The sequence below is a fragment of the Dendronephthya gigantea genome, unplaced genomic scaffold, assembly GCF_004324835.1.
Source record: "Dendronephthya gigantea isolate DGI-Jeju-01 unplaced genomic scaffold, DenGig_1.0 000015F, whole genome shotgun sequence".
Taxonomy (NCBI): Eukaryota; Metazoa; Cnidaria; class Anthozoa; order Malacalcyonacea; family Nephtheidae; genus Dendronephthya; species Dendronephthya gigantea.
Genome location: NW_021163025.1, coordinates 1711691 through 1732848, shown reverse-complemented (window position 1 = coordinate 1732848; position 21158 = coordinate 1711691). Strand labels below are relative to the sequence as shown.

Sequence of the window (21158 nt, the reverse complement as noted above, 5' to 3'; positions counted from 1 at the left end):
TTGTCGATGTATGCATGATTCAGCGTAACCATTTTGGTAACCCAAGTTAATCATATCTTAATCAAGGTTTACTTCAACTCTCAAACGTAAACTCTTTAAAACTTGTGGACAGCATAGACTTAAAGTTGCTGAAAATATATTTTGTTATTTATAAAAAATTGTTTTTGTTGGCGGTGATATATATAATAATATATAATATTGATCTGACAGACGTGAAGACTGCAACGTTTTGATTTTTGGTCAGAATCAACACCCGTGCCCATGCCCAATCCAAAACTGATTAATTATTTCGAAAAATTAAGTCAAACAGCTTTCTATAAGCTAATGCACTGTCTGATATATCAATGAAAAGGCTCCTGTTTAATGCATGAAGAACGGCTTAAATACGCGCGGTCATTTCTCATACTGAGAGGAGTGTCTGAACCGTTGAACAAGCATGCTGTTTAACAAGAGCAACAATTTCCATAGCTACCAACTAAAAACTATATACAAAATACTCAAGTTTACATTGGCAACTCTTTGCAATAAAACATGACATGTTTACTTATATTTCAAGCAGGTGGCTTTCAAAATGAACCAATAAAATACGCTCATTTTCATTTTCTTTCCATATTATCATACCTAAAAAACAATATATATACTTTTTGACGGACACTGAATATTAAAATCTCTTATCTCGAAGCCGGTGTTGGAAGAATAAATCGTAATAATATGTTTATCACCGTTAAATTTGGAGGTGAGGCTGTGGTTTTATCAAACAATTGTGTTATTACGTTTTGTAACGTTACATTAAGGTCGTTCACGTCTAAAAGTGCACGGAGTTTAAAGCCCAGCTGAATTAAAAATACGTTTTGTTTGTATTTACTTTATGTTCTGCATGAAATTGATCGATATAAAAAAGATATAGAACGCGCGCTATAGAGTTATTTTACTAAACTAAACGTCGACAGGTTTTAGCAGCCGATAAAACGATAGATGCATGAAGTTTAGATAAATATACATCTTGATGAACTATAAATAAGGAGTTCTCGGCAGATCCAGTTTCAGATTCGCCAAACATATGACCTATACGCTTTGCATGCATACATGACTATAGCTAGCACAGTATACTGATTATAAAGATTATACTAAGATCGTAATAGTTTATATACGCATTTTTAAATAGCACAGAATGAAAGTATAGACTGCCGTATAGGCGTATACAAAGTCAAAGCCGGGATACTTGCATATACTGACATACTATGCACGCTGCATGTCGATGTGCCGATTTAAATCTGTTTCAAAAGGGAAGGAAACTTCAAGATGTTGCTATTGAGTGTTGACTATCTTGTATAGATGATCGAGAGGAATTGTTCAACCCACATTGTAAAGTTTGCAGCCTTTTGGATAACATTAAACAAAGATGTGACCTCCTGCAAGAGGGTAGGTTGTGTACTGAAAGTTGATATATACCTTTATTTCGGTTATACAACATTAAAAATGACCGTCTTCTGATTTCTATTGCATAGATGAGATTGATCTTTCTGATCAAACTGGTATTCGGAAAAATCTGTCGTTAACCCCCACGGATTATGCTATAAAACACATGGAGGAAAGAGACGTTCTGATCCTAGTAAAAATTGAAAGTACGTATGCAGAAATATGCTGTTTTGGTTGAGACGGTTATATATATATATACACTTTCCTTCATTGCCTAGTACAAAACGTTAACTGACAACCAATATCGACGTTTTGCAAAAACATAATGCAAGTGTACTACAAATGTATTTCTTCATCCAGGATTTTCAGGATCTCTTGACGAAACCTGCGTTCCTTTACTCCACAGTTTACAGGGAAATAAGGACTTTCTAGGTATGGTGCGGCATGAAAGAGATGAAACTCAGTATCAAGATACTGGACACGGTCCCATCTTATCATCACCAAAATGTGTTTGCTTCTTTAAGCAAATGTGTCGCCTGGGCTTGACTGTTCGTTCATATACGATATAGGGAATACTTGAACGATATGTGAGTTAAGAAAGTGCATGTTCTGCAAATTTCGTGTATCCACTTTTCAAATGATTTTGTTCCGTGTTTCACGCGAATAGCGAAACACAAACTGCATAGTTAAACTTTCACCAGGACATGATCAGAAGGTGTGCCTTAGCCTTAGAATAGATTCCCATTCGCAGAGAAAGTGTTCGGGAGCGAATTATTTGCAACTTTTCTTTGGAATTTTGACAGAATAAATAAATGAGTTCAGCTTGACTATTCTCATTCCAAAAGAAAATATGCAAATATTTCACGGCTAACGAACTTTTTCCCTGCACATGGCCAGAAATTGCGGACATGGAATATGCAGATTGCCGTAGCAAATTTGCATATCTGTTCAAATATTATTCGTTTGCAGAACTATAAATTATATTGCGCATTCTTAAATTTTGCAAAATTTAAGAAAATCATTGCATCTTTGCTATTTGCCCTGGTTGTTTCTTGTAACTCGTGTCATATTGAAGATCCTGAGGTAATATTTTGCTGGCAAAGGTTTATGTCGGCTCTGCATTTTTATTTTATTTCTACGCTATTACGGTTTTCGTTTTATATGGTATTCAACGTGATAAATGACCAAAACTTTGTTTTGAAAATGCAGGACGAATACTGATAAAACATTTTGAAATACTGTATAAAAATATTAAGATTAACTTGCTCTGCAACGAGCAATTAAGGCAAATTATAATTGACCTACCTAAAGGTGTATTTTTAGCGTTTAGTACTGTGCACATTACAGTTTACTATAAACTCACGAAGCTTTATTTTGACACCATATGCAAATTTAGGCGGAAGTAGAATGTTAAATATGTCCGAATTTTCTGGCCATGAATGGAAATCCAGTCTCCATACTGGCCTTTGAAAGTATGTGCAATGTAATCAACAAGCCCGTCCTGAATTCCTTTCCTTGCAGAAAATCTAAACCAGAAAATGAATACTTTGGATCCGAACTCGCAACACGATATTCAAGACAGGACGAGGGTTAGAAGAGGCAGCGTCAACACCAGAAAAACAACCGCACAGAATACTTTTGGCGTGAAACGGAATAAGAACCGTGGCAGAAGCCAAAGTTTGGCCGTTGGTACAGGGTCGACACTTTTTCCCAAAAATATCAAAAGATAGAATTCTTATTTATTATCTAATTGAAGATTTCATACATATGTTTTTAGCGTATATATCTATCATTGGTTCTTAAGGTAGCCATCGAATTCGCTGGGAATAATGTTTTTAATTACATCAGCCTGCTGCGGTGCTGAACATTCAAATCAGTGAAATTCGGCAATTTGCTGACTCAAAAACTAAACAAGTGGAAAACCTATTTTGTGTTAACAGAATCAATATCCAATTACAATATCCCTTTTATCACTATCAATTTTCGCTAAATCCTTTTTAAGATCTCGAAATTGTCGAATGCAAACTTAAAATCCCTGCGCCGTATTCAGAGGAAAATATCGTCGTAAAGAAAAGATCTTGCGAGCATGTAAAATCTTTGTATTTGTTCAAAGTAAATGCACACTGTTTTCATAAAGAATGGCAATTTGACCATTCATTGTTACCAACATGGACCTCGGATGAGACGGTAGAGCTCTCGGCAGTTGGACTGTTCCCAGAGGCTGGCCATTTTCCAGAAAAGCGTCAAGTTGAAAGTTGGTCAGGTCTTTGGACAAATATGAAACGATTAATTCTTTGCTGATATGATTAAAGGCGATGAACTTCCATCCTCGAGCCTGCCCCACTTCAAACTGTTGCTTTACAGAACCGGAATGGTTTAAAAGATAAACATTTGAGTCGTAAGTGCTGGTCAGGAGAAGCGTGTTCATTCCACACACAGATATTTGACAGAACGAGCCGTGCACATTTCCAGGAATTGCAAAATTTTGCGACAATTCGCCATTGTTCTCGTAAATGAAAATGCGTCTCCTGTTTGAAATGAATATTCTGCCTGCATTCTTCTCCAAAGCCATGTAACCACGTTTAACTGAAATGATTCGTTGAAAGGCTCCTTCCTCGTTGAAGACAAACAAAGATGAACTATCATCATCGTCCGACGCTTGACTTGTCATCACGTGAAGGTAGATGTAATGCCCGCTGTCCGTAAAAACTGCACGTGGCGTGAATTCAACGTTAGCCCCGCTTGACTCGGCTTCGGGCGGCGTAATTTCGAAACGAAACTCTCCGACGTTGTTGTAAACACGAACAACAGTGTTTTTCTCGTTATTCAAGCCTAGAACAATGCAATCACCAGCGCTGTTGACAGCCATGTCGGTGGCGTCTATGCTTTCGTTAAAGAAAATCGATTCGGAATGGATTTCCAATTGCGCCTGATCTGTTTGGTCGGTTAACGCGCGTAAGCCAGCGCTTCGTATGGGATGAACGGAAATCGTGCTGCTGACTTTTAACCTTGGCCACGTTGAATAATGAAGGAGATGTTTGGCTCGCGCTTCTGTGAAATGAAACACGATACAGTTGATATTGACAACAGTGGTTAACACCTTATTTGTATATTCCTTTTCGTAGAGGCCGTTGCTCTTGTCATGATTAATTTCTCGGAGGACGCTCATAAGCGCTTGGGAAACACAGGGCATGTCGTTTAATTCTTTGAGATACATTTGGCAAGCGGCGACAGCTGTTTCTGGTTCGTCCAAACATCCCAAAAGTGAACTCAAGATTCTGACCTATGTAAATAGAAAATATAAGAAAAAATCAATATCTCGCCGATGAAACTTTCGCCGATGGAATTCGTACATCTCGAAGTTTACTTGTGTGTTTATTTTGAACGGCTTTCCCGTGGCTCTTTCTCAATCCTCATTTTAAATAAAGTTCATGAGAACGCATTTATGGCTCTATATTATGTTACATCATAGGCAGCCCAATTATTTATGCATGCATGTTTATATACTATATATATTTATATAAATATATATAGTATATAAACATGCGTGCATACATAATTAGGCTGCCTATGGTTACATCATGCTTTCGTCAAGGTTGAAGACGAACATGACAGAATTCACAGAAAGCGTTGTAGTTGGGCGCTTTGTATAGGGTAATTGTAATAAGCCATTTCCCAATCGAGCAGGCGAACTGCAAAGCATCTATGGGCTGTTTGGAGGAACAAATGATTTAAGACTTATATTTCCTGTCCCTCCAAACAGTCCATAGACCCAGTTCCCTGCTCGATTGGGAAATGGTTAATTCTGATACCATTGCAGCGAGCAGTCTTTTTTCTGTGTTTAGCGCCTCATTGACGTAAGCTCTTGTAGCATCTTCCCGCGCTGACTTGAAAGACGATTTAGCCCATTCGAAGCTCTCTTTTGAAACGATTTTCAGTTCATTGAGGACGGCCGAGAATACATCACAGACAACGGCTCCAAGGTCAAGGACATTTTCCTCACGAGCCATTCGGTCACATGACTCAGGCCGCTCACGAATTCGGTTTAAAGCCACCATAAGCATTCCTAGTCCTTCATTGAACAAACTAATACAACTACGAAGGTCTTTTTCGTTTAATAACATTCTTAATCCTTTGTCTGTGGTGTCAACCTGATATGGAATGGCAACTATCGTTGTATTCCTAACTTGAGTCTTCTTTGCCTTCGCTGCATCACGGGCCTCTTTTAGTTTTGCCAGGTTTGTTACTAGTTCAACAGATTTGGAGACGAGCTGTATAATCGCACCCACTGGCATTTTGGGTAGTTTGCAAAGTCCACCGTATAGTGAAGTTACATTTGCCACGAAACTTCGACTTGAATTCAAAGTGATCTATACACGTCCGTGCACGTTTTATGTTTACACTCAAAAATAACAAAGACGCGTCATGCCGATATGCATAGATCAATCACTACAATGCATTTCGGGGAATCAAAGAGGGGTGTGTAGAAACGAAAAAGCACATGACCTAATACTTGGTGCTTTGAGTCGACCGACAAAACTGAAATCACATGATCTTGTTGTTACCTTAGCAGCCAATAATCTGCGATCTTCGTCCAACGCCTTATTGTTGAAAGCTCTTGTAGCACCAACGCTTGCCGATTTGAAAGACGATTTAGCCCATTCCAACCTCCCTTTTGAAACGGTTTTCAGTTCATCGACGTCAGCCGAGAATATATCGCGGTTCAGGGCTTTGAGGATATTCGCCTCAACCATATACTCGAGATTGCTCACCTCAGACATTCCGTGATACGACACCCTGTACATGTTCTCAACGCCTTGACTTCGGTCTAAACTTGCCAAAAGCATTTCCATTCCTTCGTTGAATAAATCAAGACAACTACAGAAGTCTTTTTCGTTTTCTATTTGTTTGTCTTTGGTGTCAATTTGATACGTGTGATTGTGACTACTGTTATCATATTGGTTAACAATTGTTGTATTTATTGTTGAAGGCGAAGGTTTTCCCATTATTGCGCGAGTGACGCCGGCTCTAACAGCGGCATCCACACCGCTGGTAACAGCGGTGTTAGCAGCGTTTTTCAACAACCACATCTTTCTCAGTCCGTAAACAAAATACAGCAGTCACCTGATTCCCACTGAAGAGGTCAGGAATACTTTCGCGCATGCATGATTGAGAACGATAACAAATATTGCAACTCGTTATATATTACCACAATTCATCACGAGCATCAAGGATATAGATAAACGAAAGTGCAAAAACCACTTGACCTGGATTTTTTTAACACAACAAAGAGAATGACCTCCTCTTCTAGATTTGCTCATTAAAAAACATCAACCCCCTTTCTGTAGAAGGATTTTCAAAAATATCTCACCGCATTACATGGTGTTCAGTCTTTTTGACTTAAAATAAAACCTCTGGAAAATAGAAATAAGACCCTGGAAAACGAGGTTGTGGAAATAAAACCTCTGTTGTACAAAAACCCGTCTTGCTGAATTAATATACTGTGGAATAATTCGATTGTGTATTTACATTTGAAGTTCAACGCTCATTTCCAAGTTTATTGCCATTCTAACAACACGTAGAACAAATTGTTCAAAGTTTCACAAGACATTGCGACTTATTGACTGTTATTTTGAAAGCCCCAAGACGAATGACCTCTTCCCGCATTTCCGACAACTTGCAACGAGAATACTAATTAAATTTCTAACAAACACACCATGCACCAATTCCAAAAAGGATGTTCTTTATATTTGACACTTGTGTTAAAATTATGAATGTTAGAAGTATTGTTTCTCGGTCTCCAACGAATGTACATGAGAGCCAGTAATGAGCTAGCGTGTGATTTTATAGGCAAACGTAATAAATTATGAATTTTATAATGATAGATTTACACACAGATCAGATTGTGCAATCAAGAAGTGAAATAGCAAATTCTTTATACTATTCTATCTACCATTCAGCCATCTATCACGCTAGAGGCAAGGGGATATTCATGTCAGAACACACGTCCCTAACACATTTTAATAAAACTTTCATGTCGTCTGCATAGAGTTGGCCAATGTTTCCAATTCGAAAACAGCTGGCTTGGCTCACTTTTCCAGGATAGATGACCTGGCCTTTCTCGCTGAGCCGTGTGTAGAAATCTTCGAAACGGAAATTGGGATGGTCGGGATAGTAAAACGACGTAATGATATAGCCCTGGTCAGACTCCTTAAGCAGTTCTCGGAAACCCATCTCCTTCATACCCGACTTCAATATCTTTCTGTTTTCCTGATACCTTATAAAATGAAAAGCAAAGGTAGATAAAATGACTGAATGTTAAATTAACTTAATTCGGAAATAATTTCCAGTGATCTGTAATAAAACCTGGAACGCTAAATTGGCCGCCATATTTGATGCCAAATTTATTTTGTTTTTTCCAAGGTAGTTTTTCTGAGTTTTTGAACGTTTGAGACAGATGTAGAGTGTAATTATCTAGGAATGTCTAGAACTATGTAAAATACAATCATTTGCTATTAATTTTTTTATCAAAATTGAACGAGAGTAAAAAACTCTGGCTTTAATAAACTATTTATACGCTGAACTATATAGGAGTTAGCGTTCCAGGTTTCATTACAGTTCACTGATCATTATTAAATCCTAAATTAAATCCTTGATTAGGTTCGGATTGGGATTATTACATGGAGCTATTAGTCTAATACCCCCCCAAAACAATATATATTTTGTTTTCTGGTGAATACACTACCTTTTAGACCTTCCTTCCACACCTCCCTCTTCTTTTTGAAGCTCAATTGCCCTTTTGAACGCCATCAAAACATGGGTAGGCGGCGTAAACCGAAACTGTCCATTTTCCCGAAATCCTTTATACTGAGCGAGAGCGTCCAGCGACAGACTCCTGGCATTTCCCTCGCATTTTTCTAGTTTTTCGACATTTGCTAGGATGAAAGAGAACCCAGGAACGCCTTCTGTGCACTTGTTCGCTGAACTCACGAGGAAATCTATCCCTGCTTTCTCAAAATTAATGGGAACGGCAGCAAAACTGCTCATGGCGTCAACAAAGAATGCTGCGTTTGGCGCGTGTTTTCGGACGAGCTGACCCACGTCTTCAATTGGATTGAATATCCCTGTCGTAGTCTCACAATGAACCATCGCAACATTTGTTATTGCTTTGTCATTCGCCAAGATTTCTTCAACTTTCCTGAGATTTGTTGGTTCCGTTTCAATGTCTTTGTGGATAACCTGAAATATAGGATTTTTTGGACCTTTTACATCAGCTGAGCTCTTCACCATAATTATATCAATGGTGAAAACAGCCAGTAAAAAAGTGAGACATTTCTGTCTATATTATAAAACAATTATACCATTTGCTGTGGTCAGGTAAATTTGGCCAAAGGAGAGCATCTGATGTAACAGAATCTATTATAGTATACAGTATACTATAGTACCATTATCTACCATAGTACCATTACAGAATCTAAAGCACCATTACATAATAGAGTACCATTATATAGTATACACATACAGAATTAATCCCTAACACTTTTGAAATTGCACCAATTCGGTCACCATATGCACCATTGCTACAGATCAGTATTTTACCATCTCTCGGCACTGTGGTACCAATGGTTGACTCGACGCCCATGGTTCCAGCACCTTGCATTGGTATGCATGTAAATTTATCATCCGGAAGATGCGCAAACGCGACTAAGCTCGTCCTGATGAATTCAATGCACTCTATGAACTCCTTATCCCGAGAACCAAAGTCCTTCTGCATTGCTTCTCTTGTGTCCGCATGGGTGTTGAGAGGACCAGGAGTGAAAAGATTCTTGCCATCATCTACATTGATAGAAAATGTTGAATTTGTACAAGACTATATATAACAATTCATTAACTATTAACATATAAACCAATATAACCAGGGGGCAGTGTGGCAGCATCTTCAAACAACTTAGCATTGAACATGGTATAACAACAGCCTAAAATAGACAAAACACTTCTCGACGTTTCGACCCGAGGGCCTGGTCAGGAGAGTTCATATCCTGACGAAGACCCTCAGGTTGAAACATCGAGAAGTGTTTGTGCAGTTGTTATACCACATTTGATGCTAAGTTATTTTCATATTACCTTCGCATAAAATATTGTAGTAGTTACTGCCAAATATATGTAGACAAAAAACTTTGACCTAATAATAGCATTGGTCAGAAGAGTTAGCACAAAGGTAGATATGGGATAGCACATGTTTTTTATGAGAGGAAAACAAAGGATATGCTCTTTCATATTTTTTTTCACTATTTAATCCCTCAGGTTGAAACAATCGATAGATTTCAGCCTATTTTAGGCAGTTACAATAACTATGTACCGCATTTTAAATGTTAATAACAATAAATTATTTGAAGACGCCCGTAATACTATAAGTCTATAACTATATTTTTTAATCAGATTAGCTAAAAAACAATTACAGCACCCTTGACAATGCATACACCAGCAACCTGATGATTTTTTAATAAAAGTCTGTGGAAACTGTCAATACACATGCCTCCTGCACACTTGACGTCGAATCTTTATTAGCCCACAGTCAGAAAATCGCACACATGTAGTGTGCAATCTACTGAAAAACACCTATATCTATAAATATTGATATATTTAAACTAATAAATATTGTACTTTTATGTAAATTTTTTCAATATAAGTTACCACCAGGCCACTTTCTTTTAAAATTCGTATTAAACACATGCTAACTAATTACAATGCTCTGTAATGTTGTAAATGTTGCTAGATAGCAAAAATACGAGTAAATAGAGAATATTTTACCTTGCGATCTGGCCCCCGTCACTGATAACCATCGCCATTGTTGGAACGCCGGTTGGAAATTTAGAGAATTTCTTAAACATTTCGTAGACTGTCTCAAAAGAAAAGCCATAATTGTGAATAGAAGCAATTCAATCTGTCAGAAGTAACAATTAAAGGTACTTTCAAAGTCTGCGATCGTGTTTAGAAATGGATGGATGACAATCAGAGTCTGCAACACTCCGTGGTTTGTGGAACACGACTCGGCGCGTGGACGTCACGTGCGCCACGTATACAGGAGTCACACTGCGGGAAAGCAAACTGGAATGCGAATAGCTCAGGTACCAGTTGAAGGTTATTATCACAATAAAATATATTCTGTACTGCTTTACATATAGACGTATGGTATTTAACTGACAAAAATCACTAAATGTATTTAAAAGTCTATTACAGGGAACGTATTCAAATATATTTGGCTCATTTCTTAAATTCTATTCCTGTCATTCTGAACTAAATTTTATTTCGCATAGAGCGCTGCCATGGAGGACGTAAAATTAATTCAAACTTCCTACAATTAATCGCCACGGCAACCACATTTTATCTTGAATTATTTTGTTGTATTATACAAATCAAAGCCAAATACGAAGTCGAGGAAGTTCGAGCTCCATCCCAAGGGTAGGTCGCGCAAAAACAGTTGGAAAAAAGCCTGGATTGCGCACGTCATGAATTCTAAGTAAGAGATGGAGGCGTATTCTTCCCTGAGTCCCCCCACATATAGATCAGTGGCACATCTAGGCAATTAAAACACGGAATCTACATGTGACTGCAAACTTTGGATTTCGAACAACTGAAAGCGCAATCCAGTTTATACATAGCGATGCGCGGACAAGCTCTGAAAATGACGTCATTTTGTTTCCCACCCGATGTAATCTTATTTCTCTGGCTAATTATTCTTGTGAAGTGGGAACATCAGGACAGAGGAGTGCATAAACGAGAGATCCTCAAATGTCTCGATTATCCCCGAGGCACGTGAACTCAGCTGCGCGCGACTTTCATTCACGACAGACGAAGACATTTTACTTGTATCCAATTTCTTCAAGATTTTCAACGGATCATCTTGCACGACTTTGGATGGTTTGAAAGCATCGAATTCGCGTTCCCTGTTTCCAGCGAGATCAGTTTGGTTTCCGGGGGGCACGGAACCAAATGCAAACTCCAAATTGTGGAGACTATTTGAGGCGCTTTGATCTGCAAAAAGGAAAAATCGTTAGAAATTCAGGTGTCCATTGAAAAAGAGATCAATCCAGCTACATTATCGATCTGTCTTTCAGGTCAAGTTTAGAACTAGATATAACAAATGTTTTGATGTTCCAGTTTCCATTCTGGGAATGAAATTAAAAAGCAATGACAAAGTTTGTTTTCAACACTCCAACAGCAATGTAACAAGCCTGTTATGAGTTTGTCTATCGCCTATATTCAAAAAGCTCACTCACACTCATACTCATTGAGTGTGACATATAAATTTCGTTAATGCTAATCAATGAGAAAGTTTTTTCTTAATAGATGGAAAGATATAAGGTAAATCACTGAAAATCAAGGCCCTATTCGGCTGGAAATACCGCCATTGAAACTTTATGAGCAGATTAAGATCTCCCACTCAATGAGTTTGAGTGTGAGTGAGCTTTTAGAATACAGGCGTATGTCTCTAGCTTGGTTCCACTCAACGCGAAACGATGACATATTTTGATATTTGATTTGCAACAATCCTAGCGAAAATGCGTATACTATAGTAGGCTACTACTTTACCTGAGTTTACGGGAGCATTCGAAGGCGCCGAAGCAAAGAAATCTAGATCAAGCGATGCCGTGTCGGAATTTGAAAGAGACGCTGTGTCGGAATTGTTGTCTTTAGTCGTGTCTGAAACGTAAAATGACTGATTGAAATATTGAGCTAACAACTTTCGTAGTGCAAGAGAAACGCCTCTACGATACCTGAATGTCTCTAAGACTAAAGTATACTAGAAATGATGAACTGGAATCTACATTTACTACAAAATATCTTAATTAACTAACCAACCTGACTTAAATTCCGGGATATTTGTCTGTACTTGAAGGCTTGGTGGAGGTGTCTAGGATAAGACAGTGAGAATGTAGGTTAGGTATCAGGTATATGCAATCATACCTAAATAAATTGGGATAATGTGGGATAAATTATCCCACACATAAGACAGAGTTTGGTGGTGATTAAGGTGGTTAGCATAAAAGATGGTTTAATAAGCAAAAGACTTATATTCATATATTAAATGAAGTATTATGACTCAACTTACCGATGAACCTGAGGATGTTTCCCTTGTGCTTCCACTCTCTTTCTTGCCTTTTCCCTTTTTCTTTATTGGGGGTGCTGGTACAATACTTGGTTGAAGAATACCCTAATCAAAACACAACCAACTTCCTTAATATAAAATGTATATTTCAACTGAAACATATTAATTTTTCTCTTGCTAAACAAAAAATCGTGTTGAATTTTAAGAAATCACAGTCTCACTTACCAGACCAGCTGCGAAGACAGGGATTTCTAAGCCTTCGCTCATTGCAAGAATATTTGGGTTGACCTGAAGGAAAGATGCATAGTTTTCCATGGTTATTTTAGAAAATGGAGGCATTTTCATAAATTGCAACAAATTAGCACTGTAGTATCAGAAATAGCAAAAATCTAGATCTATCAGAGTTGGTAGATATGCAAATTTTTGAGGCCAAATTGTCATTAGTGCTATCAAAAAAACAAAGAAAACAAAAGGCAAAGACAAAGGAAACAAAGAACTAGTGTGATGTTGTTTGGCCTCAAATATGCAGCTATCTACCAACCCTGACATCTATATATATATGCTAGTTATTGGACCAATACAGAGTTTGTAAGGCTGGGTAACTTTTTAAAAAAGACCGGTATCCTTAAATAAGACATACCACAATATTCTTTTTGGAAACTTCCAATGCCTTGCATATTTTGTTTGAGGTCTTGCATTGCTCCCAGCTGAATCTCAAAGCCCCCTCTCCCATATTCGAATGCAGATTTTTCCACAATTTTTCTTGATTTAGCCTTAAGAAAGGAAAGCATGCAACATTTGAGAACAAGAGGGAGAGATGGATGGGAATCATGGAAAATGATTAAATTACCTTTTCTCTCCTAGGTCTTTCATATGCTGTAAGTCTTCCACTTTATGGTGCAATGTCACAAAAACATCTTGAAAACAAGAATAGAATGATACCAATTGCTTCAGGCCTGTGCTTTGCTGAGAAGACAATCTCTGTGTAGAGGATTTCCAAGATGAAGTGCTCTTTGAAAATGCACTAAAATCTGCTTGGAATTCTTGTTTGTTTTCAGAGCTAGTGCTTTCTGAGAATGCACCAAAATCTGCCTGAAAGCCTTGTTTGTTTTGAGGAACAGTGCTTTCCAAGTTGGCCTTAAATTTATGTTCTTTCTTGGAATTTGTGGCCTCTGAGAAAGAAGTAAATTCACCAGAATTTTGTTTGGTATCTAAATTGTTTACAGGTAAAACCTTATCAGTTGTCTTGGAGCTATCTGTCCTGGAATTGTCTGAAGAAAAGGCGGCAAATGAATCATTCGAAAAATCAGCGAAATCCCCAAAATCATCATCGGCCGAGGTTTCTTTATCATCTTCTTTGGTTTTAATTTTATTAGTATCAGAGTTGAACACATTCATTTCTGAAGCTTGACTTTCCTTACTCAGGCTCTGTAAACTTTGAGAAAAATCTCCAAAATTATCATCATTTGTGCTTGTGAAGTCATTAAAACTATCATCTTTAAAAGTTCCAAATTCATTAGTATCTTTTACTTGATTATTAGTTAAATCTGGTGGTAATTCACCACTTTTAAACTCATTTTTCGTTTTAGAAGGGGTGTCATTTTTGAAAGCTTCAAAAGGCTCACCCGCATCAACGTTCTTTGTTTCATGATTAGTGAGATCATGTGGTAATTTAGGACTCGTTAAGTCATCTTTCTCGTTAGTTGGAATGACATCAGGCTTAGGCGTGATTCCATTATTACTGCCACTGGTTTTTGCAACTTCGTTAGATGTGAATGCCTCAAAGCTGCCATAATCTGCTTCATCGAAGGAAGCGAATTCGTCATCTGAAGCATCATTGTTCATATCAATATGACTCCCAACTTTATCTGTGCTGGAATTACTCCCAAAATCCTTCCTCCAAAACAGCATTGTCATTATATTTTTTACCCCAATCACTTTCTTTCATATCTGCATTATTAAAACTCCCAAAATCTGCAAACTTGAAATCATCAGACTCATTTGTTTCTTCATTGGATGAAGTTTGTTCATTAATAGTCTCTTCACCTTTATTTGGAAAAGCTGAAAAATCACCAAAACTATGTTTATCAATGTCTGAATTATTTTTGTTCAAATTTGATGTTTGAGAAAAACCAGCAGAAAAATCCCCAAATTCTTCATTGCTAAAATCATCGTCGGATTTGGCATTGTTGGCAATATTTTCATTAAATCCATTCACCTCCAAAACTGATTCAGCACCAACGTCTGGTTTTTCTGAAGTACCAAAATGATTTGAACCATTTGATGCTTCAAAATTAGCAAATGCCTCAAATTTTTCTGTTGACGAATTTGGCTTTGTTTCAATATCTGTTCCCAAACTAGAATTCTCGTGTTCACCACATGCAGAAGACCTTTTCTCTGCGTCTCTCTTGAGCTTACTTTCAATTTTATTGAGCACTGCTTGGCCAATCGCATCAGTTTCTGACGAGAAAACAAATTCGCCATGGTCGTCATCATTAATACTATCCTCTAATGGTGGCGGCCCGTCGGCAAAAACCGTCGACAAATTCGACCCAAACATGGACGAATGATCAACATTGTAGTAAAGGGAGTGCGTGTCGTTCATATACCTATCCATTTTATACGCGCGTCGTCTTGTACGAGGTTAAAAGATACCAGTTTTGTCAAGAGCATTTCGCAAAATCGCTCATCGGTTCAAAGAACTTCAGAATCCATCCAGTGCTCTTACAAGCATGCCACATATTCAACGCCACAGCAATAGGTGATATTTCTTTGAAGAATGGGAGAAATTTGAAATGTTATTTTCTTGTACAAAGCTACATTTGATTTCCAAAAAACTCGTTTTATAAAAATATCATCTTACTTGTTTTCCGGCCGCCATTAATTTGCTATACATCTACCATGATGCATTGCAACTGGTAAAAATGGTAGAAGTGGAGACATCCCCCCGGGATAGAGGTTTTCAGATCTTCCCCTCAAGAAATACAGTTGATATCATTGGTTTATATGCGATTTTTTTAAGAGCGATTCGTCTTCTGCTTGATGTTAACGAGTCATGATTCTTGGTGGAGAAAACGACCCATAACGTCATCGGCTGATGTTTGCACTTTGCTTTGCCAACACAGATTATCTTTGTTTTCTTTTTCATGAGCTGCCCTTCCGGAGTTAGTTTCCGACTTCCGAGAATTATAGTCGCTTTTGATACAATACATATTGGCTGGTTCTTAATTAGCAAGCTTTCAAGATATTACAGAATTCAGCATGCAATGACGGGCAAAAAGTAATTTGATAATAGATAATGGTTGAGGTAACTAATACCGAGTTTTATGTGGTTTTACATGATTGATAAAAGGGCATAAAAGGAAAAATAAATAATTTTATTGTTTCAAAACAAAAGGCACAATTTACATCTTGAAAAGAATATTTTCTTCTGTTTCCTCCTTTAGTTTTGGTCAAGTATCGACATTTCGTTGACACTTGATGTCAGGTGAGAGAAATAGCGTAGAAAGGCAAAAAATGTGAACTGCTCATTATACATGAAGCAGTTTGGTAATATATTACTTCTATATTATTAGTTTTCAACCCTCCAAGTCAAGATTTAGTAGTGATTAATAACTATGGTGAGATAGAAAAGAGTCAATTAACCTGTGCTGCTACGCTCATTTCTTAGCAAATTATTTTTTTCAAAGGCCGTGATAATGGCCGATATTTTCTGTTTTTTCTCCTCGATATTTGAATCATTTCCCAAAATTCTACTTTGTATCAACTTGGCACATTCATGCGCCGTTTGGCCGAGGTTATCGCGCATGTTCAGATCAACGTCAATGGACAATAAGTAATCTACGCTTTCCTTGCACAAAGCACAGACCGCCTCGTGCAGGGGGGTGCGCCCTGTTGCGTTTGGTATGTTCAAAGATATTCCTGCCAGGTTCCAGGACTCCAAAAGTGAGACGTCATTGCTACTTGCAGCAACGCAGATCTCTGTGGCAATTCCAGCGACAACTGGACCGACTTGTCCACCGGAATCACGAAGCAGTCTGGGCAAGAAAACAAGACCGGCTTGATAAATTCTTCTGTTAAAAATATACTGGCGGTAATATACTATACTGGATAGACCTGCATATGTCGAACATATATGTTGTATTCTGATCTCATGAGAAAACACTGGATAGGGATCTATAAGAATGCAACTCGCGCGAAATTTGAGCAAATTGATAGTAACCTACCGTATCACGTCATTCTTTTTAAATCTTATAGCGTCCAAAAGAGGCGTCGCTCCATATTTATCAACCTTGTGCAGAGACGCGCCGTGTTCCAGTAACGTCTGAACCATTTTGAGATTACCGTTTGCGGCAGCGATATGTAGTGGTGTGCGGTCATCATACACAAGGGAACAGTCGACATTGTCCTGAAAAATAACGCGCATTATATGATAAACCAAACACGTGAAAACGCACAACTTGTAGCAAGTTCTGCGGGCAAGCTATCAACAGATTCAACGAGTTGTTTTCCTAGCTCTGTGGTTGTTCCACACTTTTTGACAACCTCAGACGATTTAGGAGGACCGAACTTGTTGATAGACTGCTTGCGAACTTGTTACAATACGTGTGTGGTGATTTAGCGCGGTGTGTCAGTGTTCGTTACCGTCTGTCTCCAATGTACCTTTTTACATAATTCCTCTACACTGTCAATGTGTCCAATTTGCGTTGCAGAGCACAATAAGAGCGGGTACAAAGCCTTACGGATAAAATGCATTTCCTAAAATAGCAAGTTTTCAATCTTATGAGTAGTTCGTGTGTAATCGTCTCTCAAAATGCCAGTTACGATTCTACGGACGGGTTTAGTAAAATTATAGAATGTGTTGAAACCTTAGCTGAACTTGCTCTTAGAGTGGAGGCAATGACACGAATGAAATCATTGTCTTTCAAAGAAAACTGCGACTCATCGACGGCCACCGTCATTTCGCCACGAATGTTGTTTTCCATGAGCTGAAATGAAGCGGTAAATGAAAAAGTATTAACACTCTGTATCGTGCTTGTGATTGGTTAATCCAATAGAGTTAACGCTTCTGATTGGTTCATGTTCCTTCTCTCGCTGATCTGTCACGCTCGTGATTGGTTAACCTGATAGAGTTATCGCTTCTGATTGGTTCATGTTCCTTCTCTCGCTGATCTGTCACCGCACGCTCGTGATTGGTTAACCTGATAGAGTTATCGCTTCTGATTGGTTCATGTTCCCTCAAAGGTGGCGGTAGTGCCTGTGAAAGTGAATCTCGCATATCAACTTACCCTCTTTTTTTCAGCCAACGGAATATCACGAAAGCCAAGTATGTAGGAGAGTTTCGTCAGCGCTGCCTCGGGGGTTATATCAGAACACGACACAATACCAATATCGGACAAAATCTACGAACACACACAGTGGAAAGTTCAAAAGCAAGAAACGAAATTCTATTTTCAGTCATGTCATTCTTTTTCATCCCATTTTCTACCTACAGATTCCATTTCATTCTATCAACCCCTGACTATACAACAACTTTCTTTTGTTTCATTCCGTGATGTTTCATTAAGTGCAAACGAATAAAACGCTACCTTTCCCGTCTCATAAGCCTTGATAACAGCTCCTTTTAAGCACTGTGTGCAATTGACAATGATCACTCCTCTCTCGACGGCTTCTTTTAGGATTTCAATGAAACGTGTTCGATGGTTTGGACAGTTTCCAGCACCAAACGACTCTAAAACTACGCCTTCGACTGGCGGACGGCATATCGACTCGACCTTCATTAAATTAAGTTAAAATAAAGATCACATATTGAGCAAATTCGCGCAGTTATCTAGTTCATACCTACCATAGCGTCAGTAATTCCTGGAAATAACCGGAGGACACCGACATTTGGATTTAATTCGACCCGCACTTCGAACTGTTTGCTTGAGTTGCTTCGAAAAATTGCATCCCAATGCACTAGAAGATACGGAAAAAGTTAGCAGTCGATATAACCAGGTGAACTTTCAGGCCTTTGCAAAGAATTAGACTGGCTTATTTTTCCACTAAAAAACTTTCGTCTGAAAGCGAGTTAATCTTTTTTTTGGCATAATGGTGTACTATAAGAGTTGTCGTGAAGAACCAAGATAGCAGCTATACTACACGTTAGTCTTTACCATCAATTTTCACCTCCATCGTTGCCAGAGGTGGAAGATTTGGCGAATCAAAGGCCTGAAAATCACCAGAATTGATTTTCGTTGTTCGATTTCCACGGTACAAGTTTCCATGAAAAAATAAAGTAACCTTAAACCAAATGAGAATTTGCATTAACTACAGGCATATTACAGCTTGGGGTGTCAGTGTCTTGGTTCAATAGCCAAGCTAGTATAACAACTGGACACACCTCTGGTATCACAAAATGACCGGCTATCATCAAAGCACCAAGAAGGTTATCTCTACCATCATTCCTCTGTTCAAATATGGGGACCTGTGTGGGGTAATCAAAACTCTAATTGCAATGCCATAAGACTATATTTGTCTACAAAAAACAAACATGACAATTTTGAAAACAGTTTTACCTGTGAACCAGTTAATATGACAGACTTGTCCAAATTTTGGAACATGAATGACAGCACTGAAGCAGTGTACGACATTGTGTCTGTTCCATGAAGAACAATAAAACTGTCAAATATTTCATAATTATTTTTCACATCCAATGCAATATCAACCCAGTCTTCCATTTGCATATTTGAAGAGTCTTTTTTCTGCTCGTATTCTTTAATATAGTAGAACACACGGACACCATACTCTGACAATCTAGTGTTAATGAACAATTTTTCACCACCAAATGTACTGATAACTGATGTACTCACAAGATATTCAATCTAATCTTACATGAAGTTTGTGACATTGACATCAGGTTTGAAGTCATATGAGAAAGCAGAATTTCCACAACTTTTTGCATATGACTGTCCTTATAGGGGGGGTCGGGGATGGCAATGACAAAAGAAAGAGACAAAAAAACATTTGAAAAGAATGTGTAATATTGGATATCCTATCAAGACTGATACCCTCAATCCCTGATGGTTGTCATTTTGAGGGAAATTTTCTTTAATTTGGAAACTCTGTCAGAGGAAGGTCTATTTCTATTCCATTTTACTATCATTCCACTCCATTCCATCCTACAACCTTGTCGATATTTTTATATCTAAATCTTTGAATATATACACTCTCAAATTTCACCATACTCCAGTATCACTGACCTATAGTAAAGTATAGGCCAGTGTCCAGTATGCATACCATTCTATTTCTATCATGGATTGCTACTTACGGCATAACCAGCTCAACAATATCTTTCTCACGACTAACATCCGGCCTTTTCCTGTTCACGTTCCCAACATAGCTGCTATCGTGTAGCATTGGCAGCTTCTTCAGAAACTCAGCCATGTTTGATCTGCATTTTAGCCCTAATATTTTGTAATTGAAAAAATATACAAGTATTTAGCAGTGTAAATAAAAGATCTTGTTGCCCAAACAACGCGTTGGCAATATATATTTGTCAACGTGTCGGGAGATGGAGAATATGATTCACGATATTAAGAATTGGACAATATTTCTAAGAAGAGTTTGCAAAACGCAGAATATAACGACCAACTTTTAAACAGTTAGCCCTCGTGTGAAAAATACTACAACTAGTGAAACTGTTTTACCACAAAACAGGCAAAAACAGACTGGATTTTTATTTTCATCGAGCAAACAACATTAATATTGCATGCTTTACATAACACCGCTACAAGCCTACAACTATAATTTTCAACTGACCATCTTCTGTTCCATACATGCCAATAGTTCCTCCTGTGTATAAAACCAAGACGTTCGCATATTTTCCAAGTTCACAATGCGATGAATCCCGTATAAGGTGAATAGAATCACTGTCTCGTTCCATTATCACTTTTACTTTTTCAATATTTTCGAGAGTTAGGTCAAACCATCATGATCTAATTCTAATCTCTTTGTAGTTTGTATGTTGTTTTTGTTATTGTCGGCTCAATTTCCCCATGGGGGTGATACATGGGATAAATAACAAATTTAAGGAATAATCCCCCCTGTCATTAATAAAAACACAGCGGGTAATACGGGGGGATATTTATGTAAATAACCTACCCACCGGTACACGAATTAGTTTTTGCGCCCACCTACGACATGCCCACATTTTGCCCACTTCGCTTGTAATCTGATTGGCTCGTGCGGTCTTTAGAACGAACTCGTGCAGGAAAAATGAAATTTCGTGCAGGTGGGAGGAATTTCACTGCAGCAAACAAGGAATTTCGTGCATGTAAAACGAAATGTGGTGCACAATATAGGGATTTTCATGCATTACTAAGGAATTCTCCTGCAAAAAATAGGAAATTTTATGCACTTTTAAGGAGTTTAAAGTGCAGAGAATTGAGATTTCATGCATTTCTAAATAATCCAAATGCAGAAATAATAATTTTGTGCAGTTTATCACAAATTAACTGCACAAAACAGGGATTTATAATGCAGTTTCTAATCATAAAATGTGCAGTTAAATTGATTAAGTGCAGCAGATAGTTCGATATTTAATATTCTATTTTATGTAGCAATTAAAAATATGATTAAGAAATATTGA

General features: G+C 37.9%; 5 protein-coding genes across 8 annotated transcripts; 1 reads left to right on the top strand and 4 right to left on the bottom strand.

Annotated features, from left to right (window-relative positions):
* Positions 1 to 660: 660 nt before the first annotated feature.
* Positions 661 to 3183, top strand: LOC114520145. 2 transcript variants are annotated; one of them, XM_028540368.1, is made up of 5 exons: positions 661 to 736; positions 1336 to 1422; positions 1509 to 1625; positions 1780 to 1851; positions 2941 to 3183. In XM_028540368.1, the coding sequence occupies exons 1-5, from the start codon at positions 712 to 714 to the stop codon at positions 3147 to 3149; spliced, it is 510 nt and encodes a 169-aa protein (XP_028396169.1). In that variant the 5' UTR covers positions 661 to 711; the 3' UTR covers positions 3150 to 3183. The 2 variants fall into 2 exon arrangements, with proteins under 2 accessions (XP_028396169.1, XP_028396170.1); XM_028540369.1 differs by having other exon boundaries at positions 1780 to 2006; positions 2941 to 3028.
* LOC114520144 lies at positions 3139 to 6590 on the bottom strand. Of its 2 annotated transcripts, none has more exons than XM_028540365.1 (2): positions 5985 to 6590; positions 3139 to 4702 (listed from the first exon to the last, which is right to left on the bottom strand). In XM_028540365.1, exons 1-2 carry the CDS (start codon positions 6507 to 6509, stop codon positions 3527 to 3529), a joined length of 1701 nt encoding a protein of 566 aa, XP_028396166.1. In that variant the 5' UTR covers positions 6510 to 6590; the 3' UTR covers positions 3139 to 3526. The 2 variants fall into 2 exon arrangements, with proteins under 2 accessions (XP_028396166.1, XP_028396168.1); XM_028540367.1 differs by lacking the exon at positions 5985 to 6590 and adding an exon at positions 5232 to 5945.
* A 346-nt stretch (positions 6591 to 6936) lies between these two features.
* LOC114520017 (2-aminoethylphosphonate--pyruvate transaminase-like) lies at positions 6937 to 10468 on the bottom strand. Its single transcript, XM_028540212.1, has 4 exons — positions 10231 to 10468; positions 8942 to 9255; positions 8165 to 8658; positions 6937 to 7696 (listed from the first exon to the last, which is right to left on the bottom strand). Exons 1-4 carry the CDS (start codon positions 10337 to 10339, stop codon positions 7387 to 7389), a joined length of 1227 nt encoding a protein of 408 aa, XP_028396013.1. The 5' UTR covers positions 10340 to 10468; the 3' UTR covers positions 6937 to 7386.
* A 123-nt stretch (positions 10469 to 10591) lies between these two features.
* Positions 10592 to 15406, bottom strand: LOC114520214 (aftiphilin-like). 2 transcript variants are annotated; one of them, XM_028540440.1, is made up of 8 exons: positions 15393 to 15406; positions 13380 to 15299; positions 13170 to 13302; positions 12755 to 12817; positions 12533 to 12634; positions 12283 to 12334; positions 12013 to 12123; positions 10592 to 11454 (listed from the first exon to the last, which is right to left on the bottom strand). In XM_028540440.1, exons 2-8 carry the CDS (start codon positions 14444 to 14446, stop codon positions 11150 to 11152), a joined length of 1833 nt encoding a protein of 610 aa, XP_028396241.1. In that variant the 5' UTR covers positions 14447 to 15299; positions 15393 to 15406; the 3' UTR covers positions 10592 to 11149. The 2 variants fall into 2 exon arrangements, with proteins under 2 accessions (XP_028396241.1, XP_028396240.1); XM_028540439.1 differs by having other exon boundaries at positions 13380 to 15402.
* A 523-nt stretch (positions 15407 to 15929) lies between these two features.
* LOC114520013 (L-asparaginase-like) lies at positions 15930 to 20855 on the bottom strand. The gene is made up of 12 exons (XM_028540208.1): positions 20330 to 20855; positions 19839 to 19974; positions 19087 to 19324; positions 18912 to 18995; positions 18685 to 18811; positions 18375 to 18487; positions 18118 to 18303; positions 17818 to 17931; positions 17398 to 17517; positions 17192 to 17287; positions 16756 to 16937; positions 15930 to 16566 (listed from the first exon to the last, which is right to left on the bottom strand). Exons 1-12 carry the CDS (start codon positions 20451 to 20453, stop codon positions 16170 to 16172), a joined length of 1917 nt encoding a protein of 638 aa, XP_028396009.1. The 5' UTR covers positions 20454 to 20855; the 3' UTR covers positions 15930 to 16169.
* Positions 20856 to 21158: the final 303 nt, after the last annotated feature.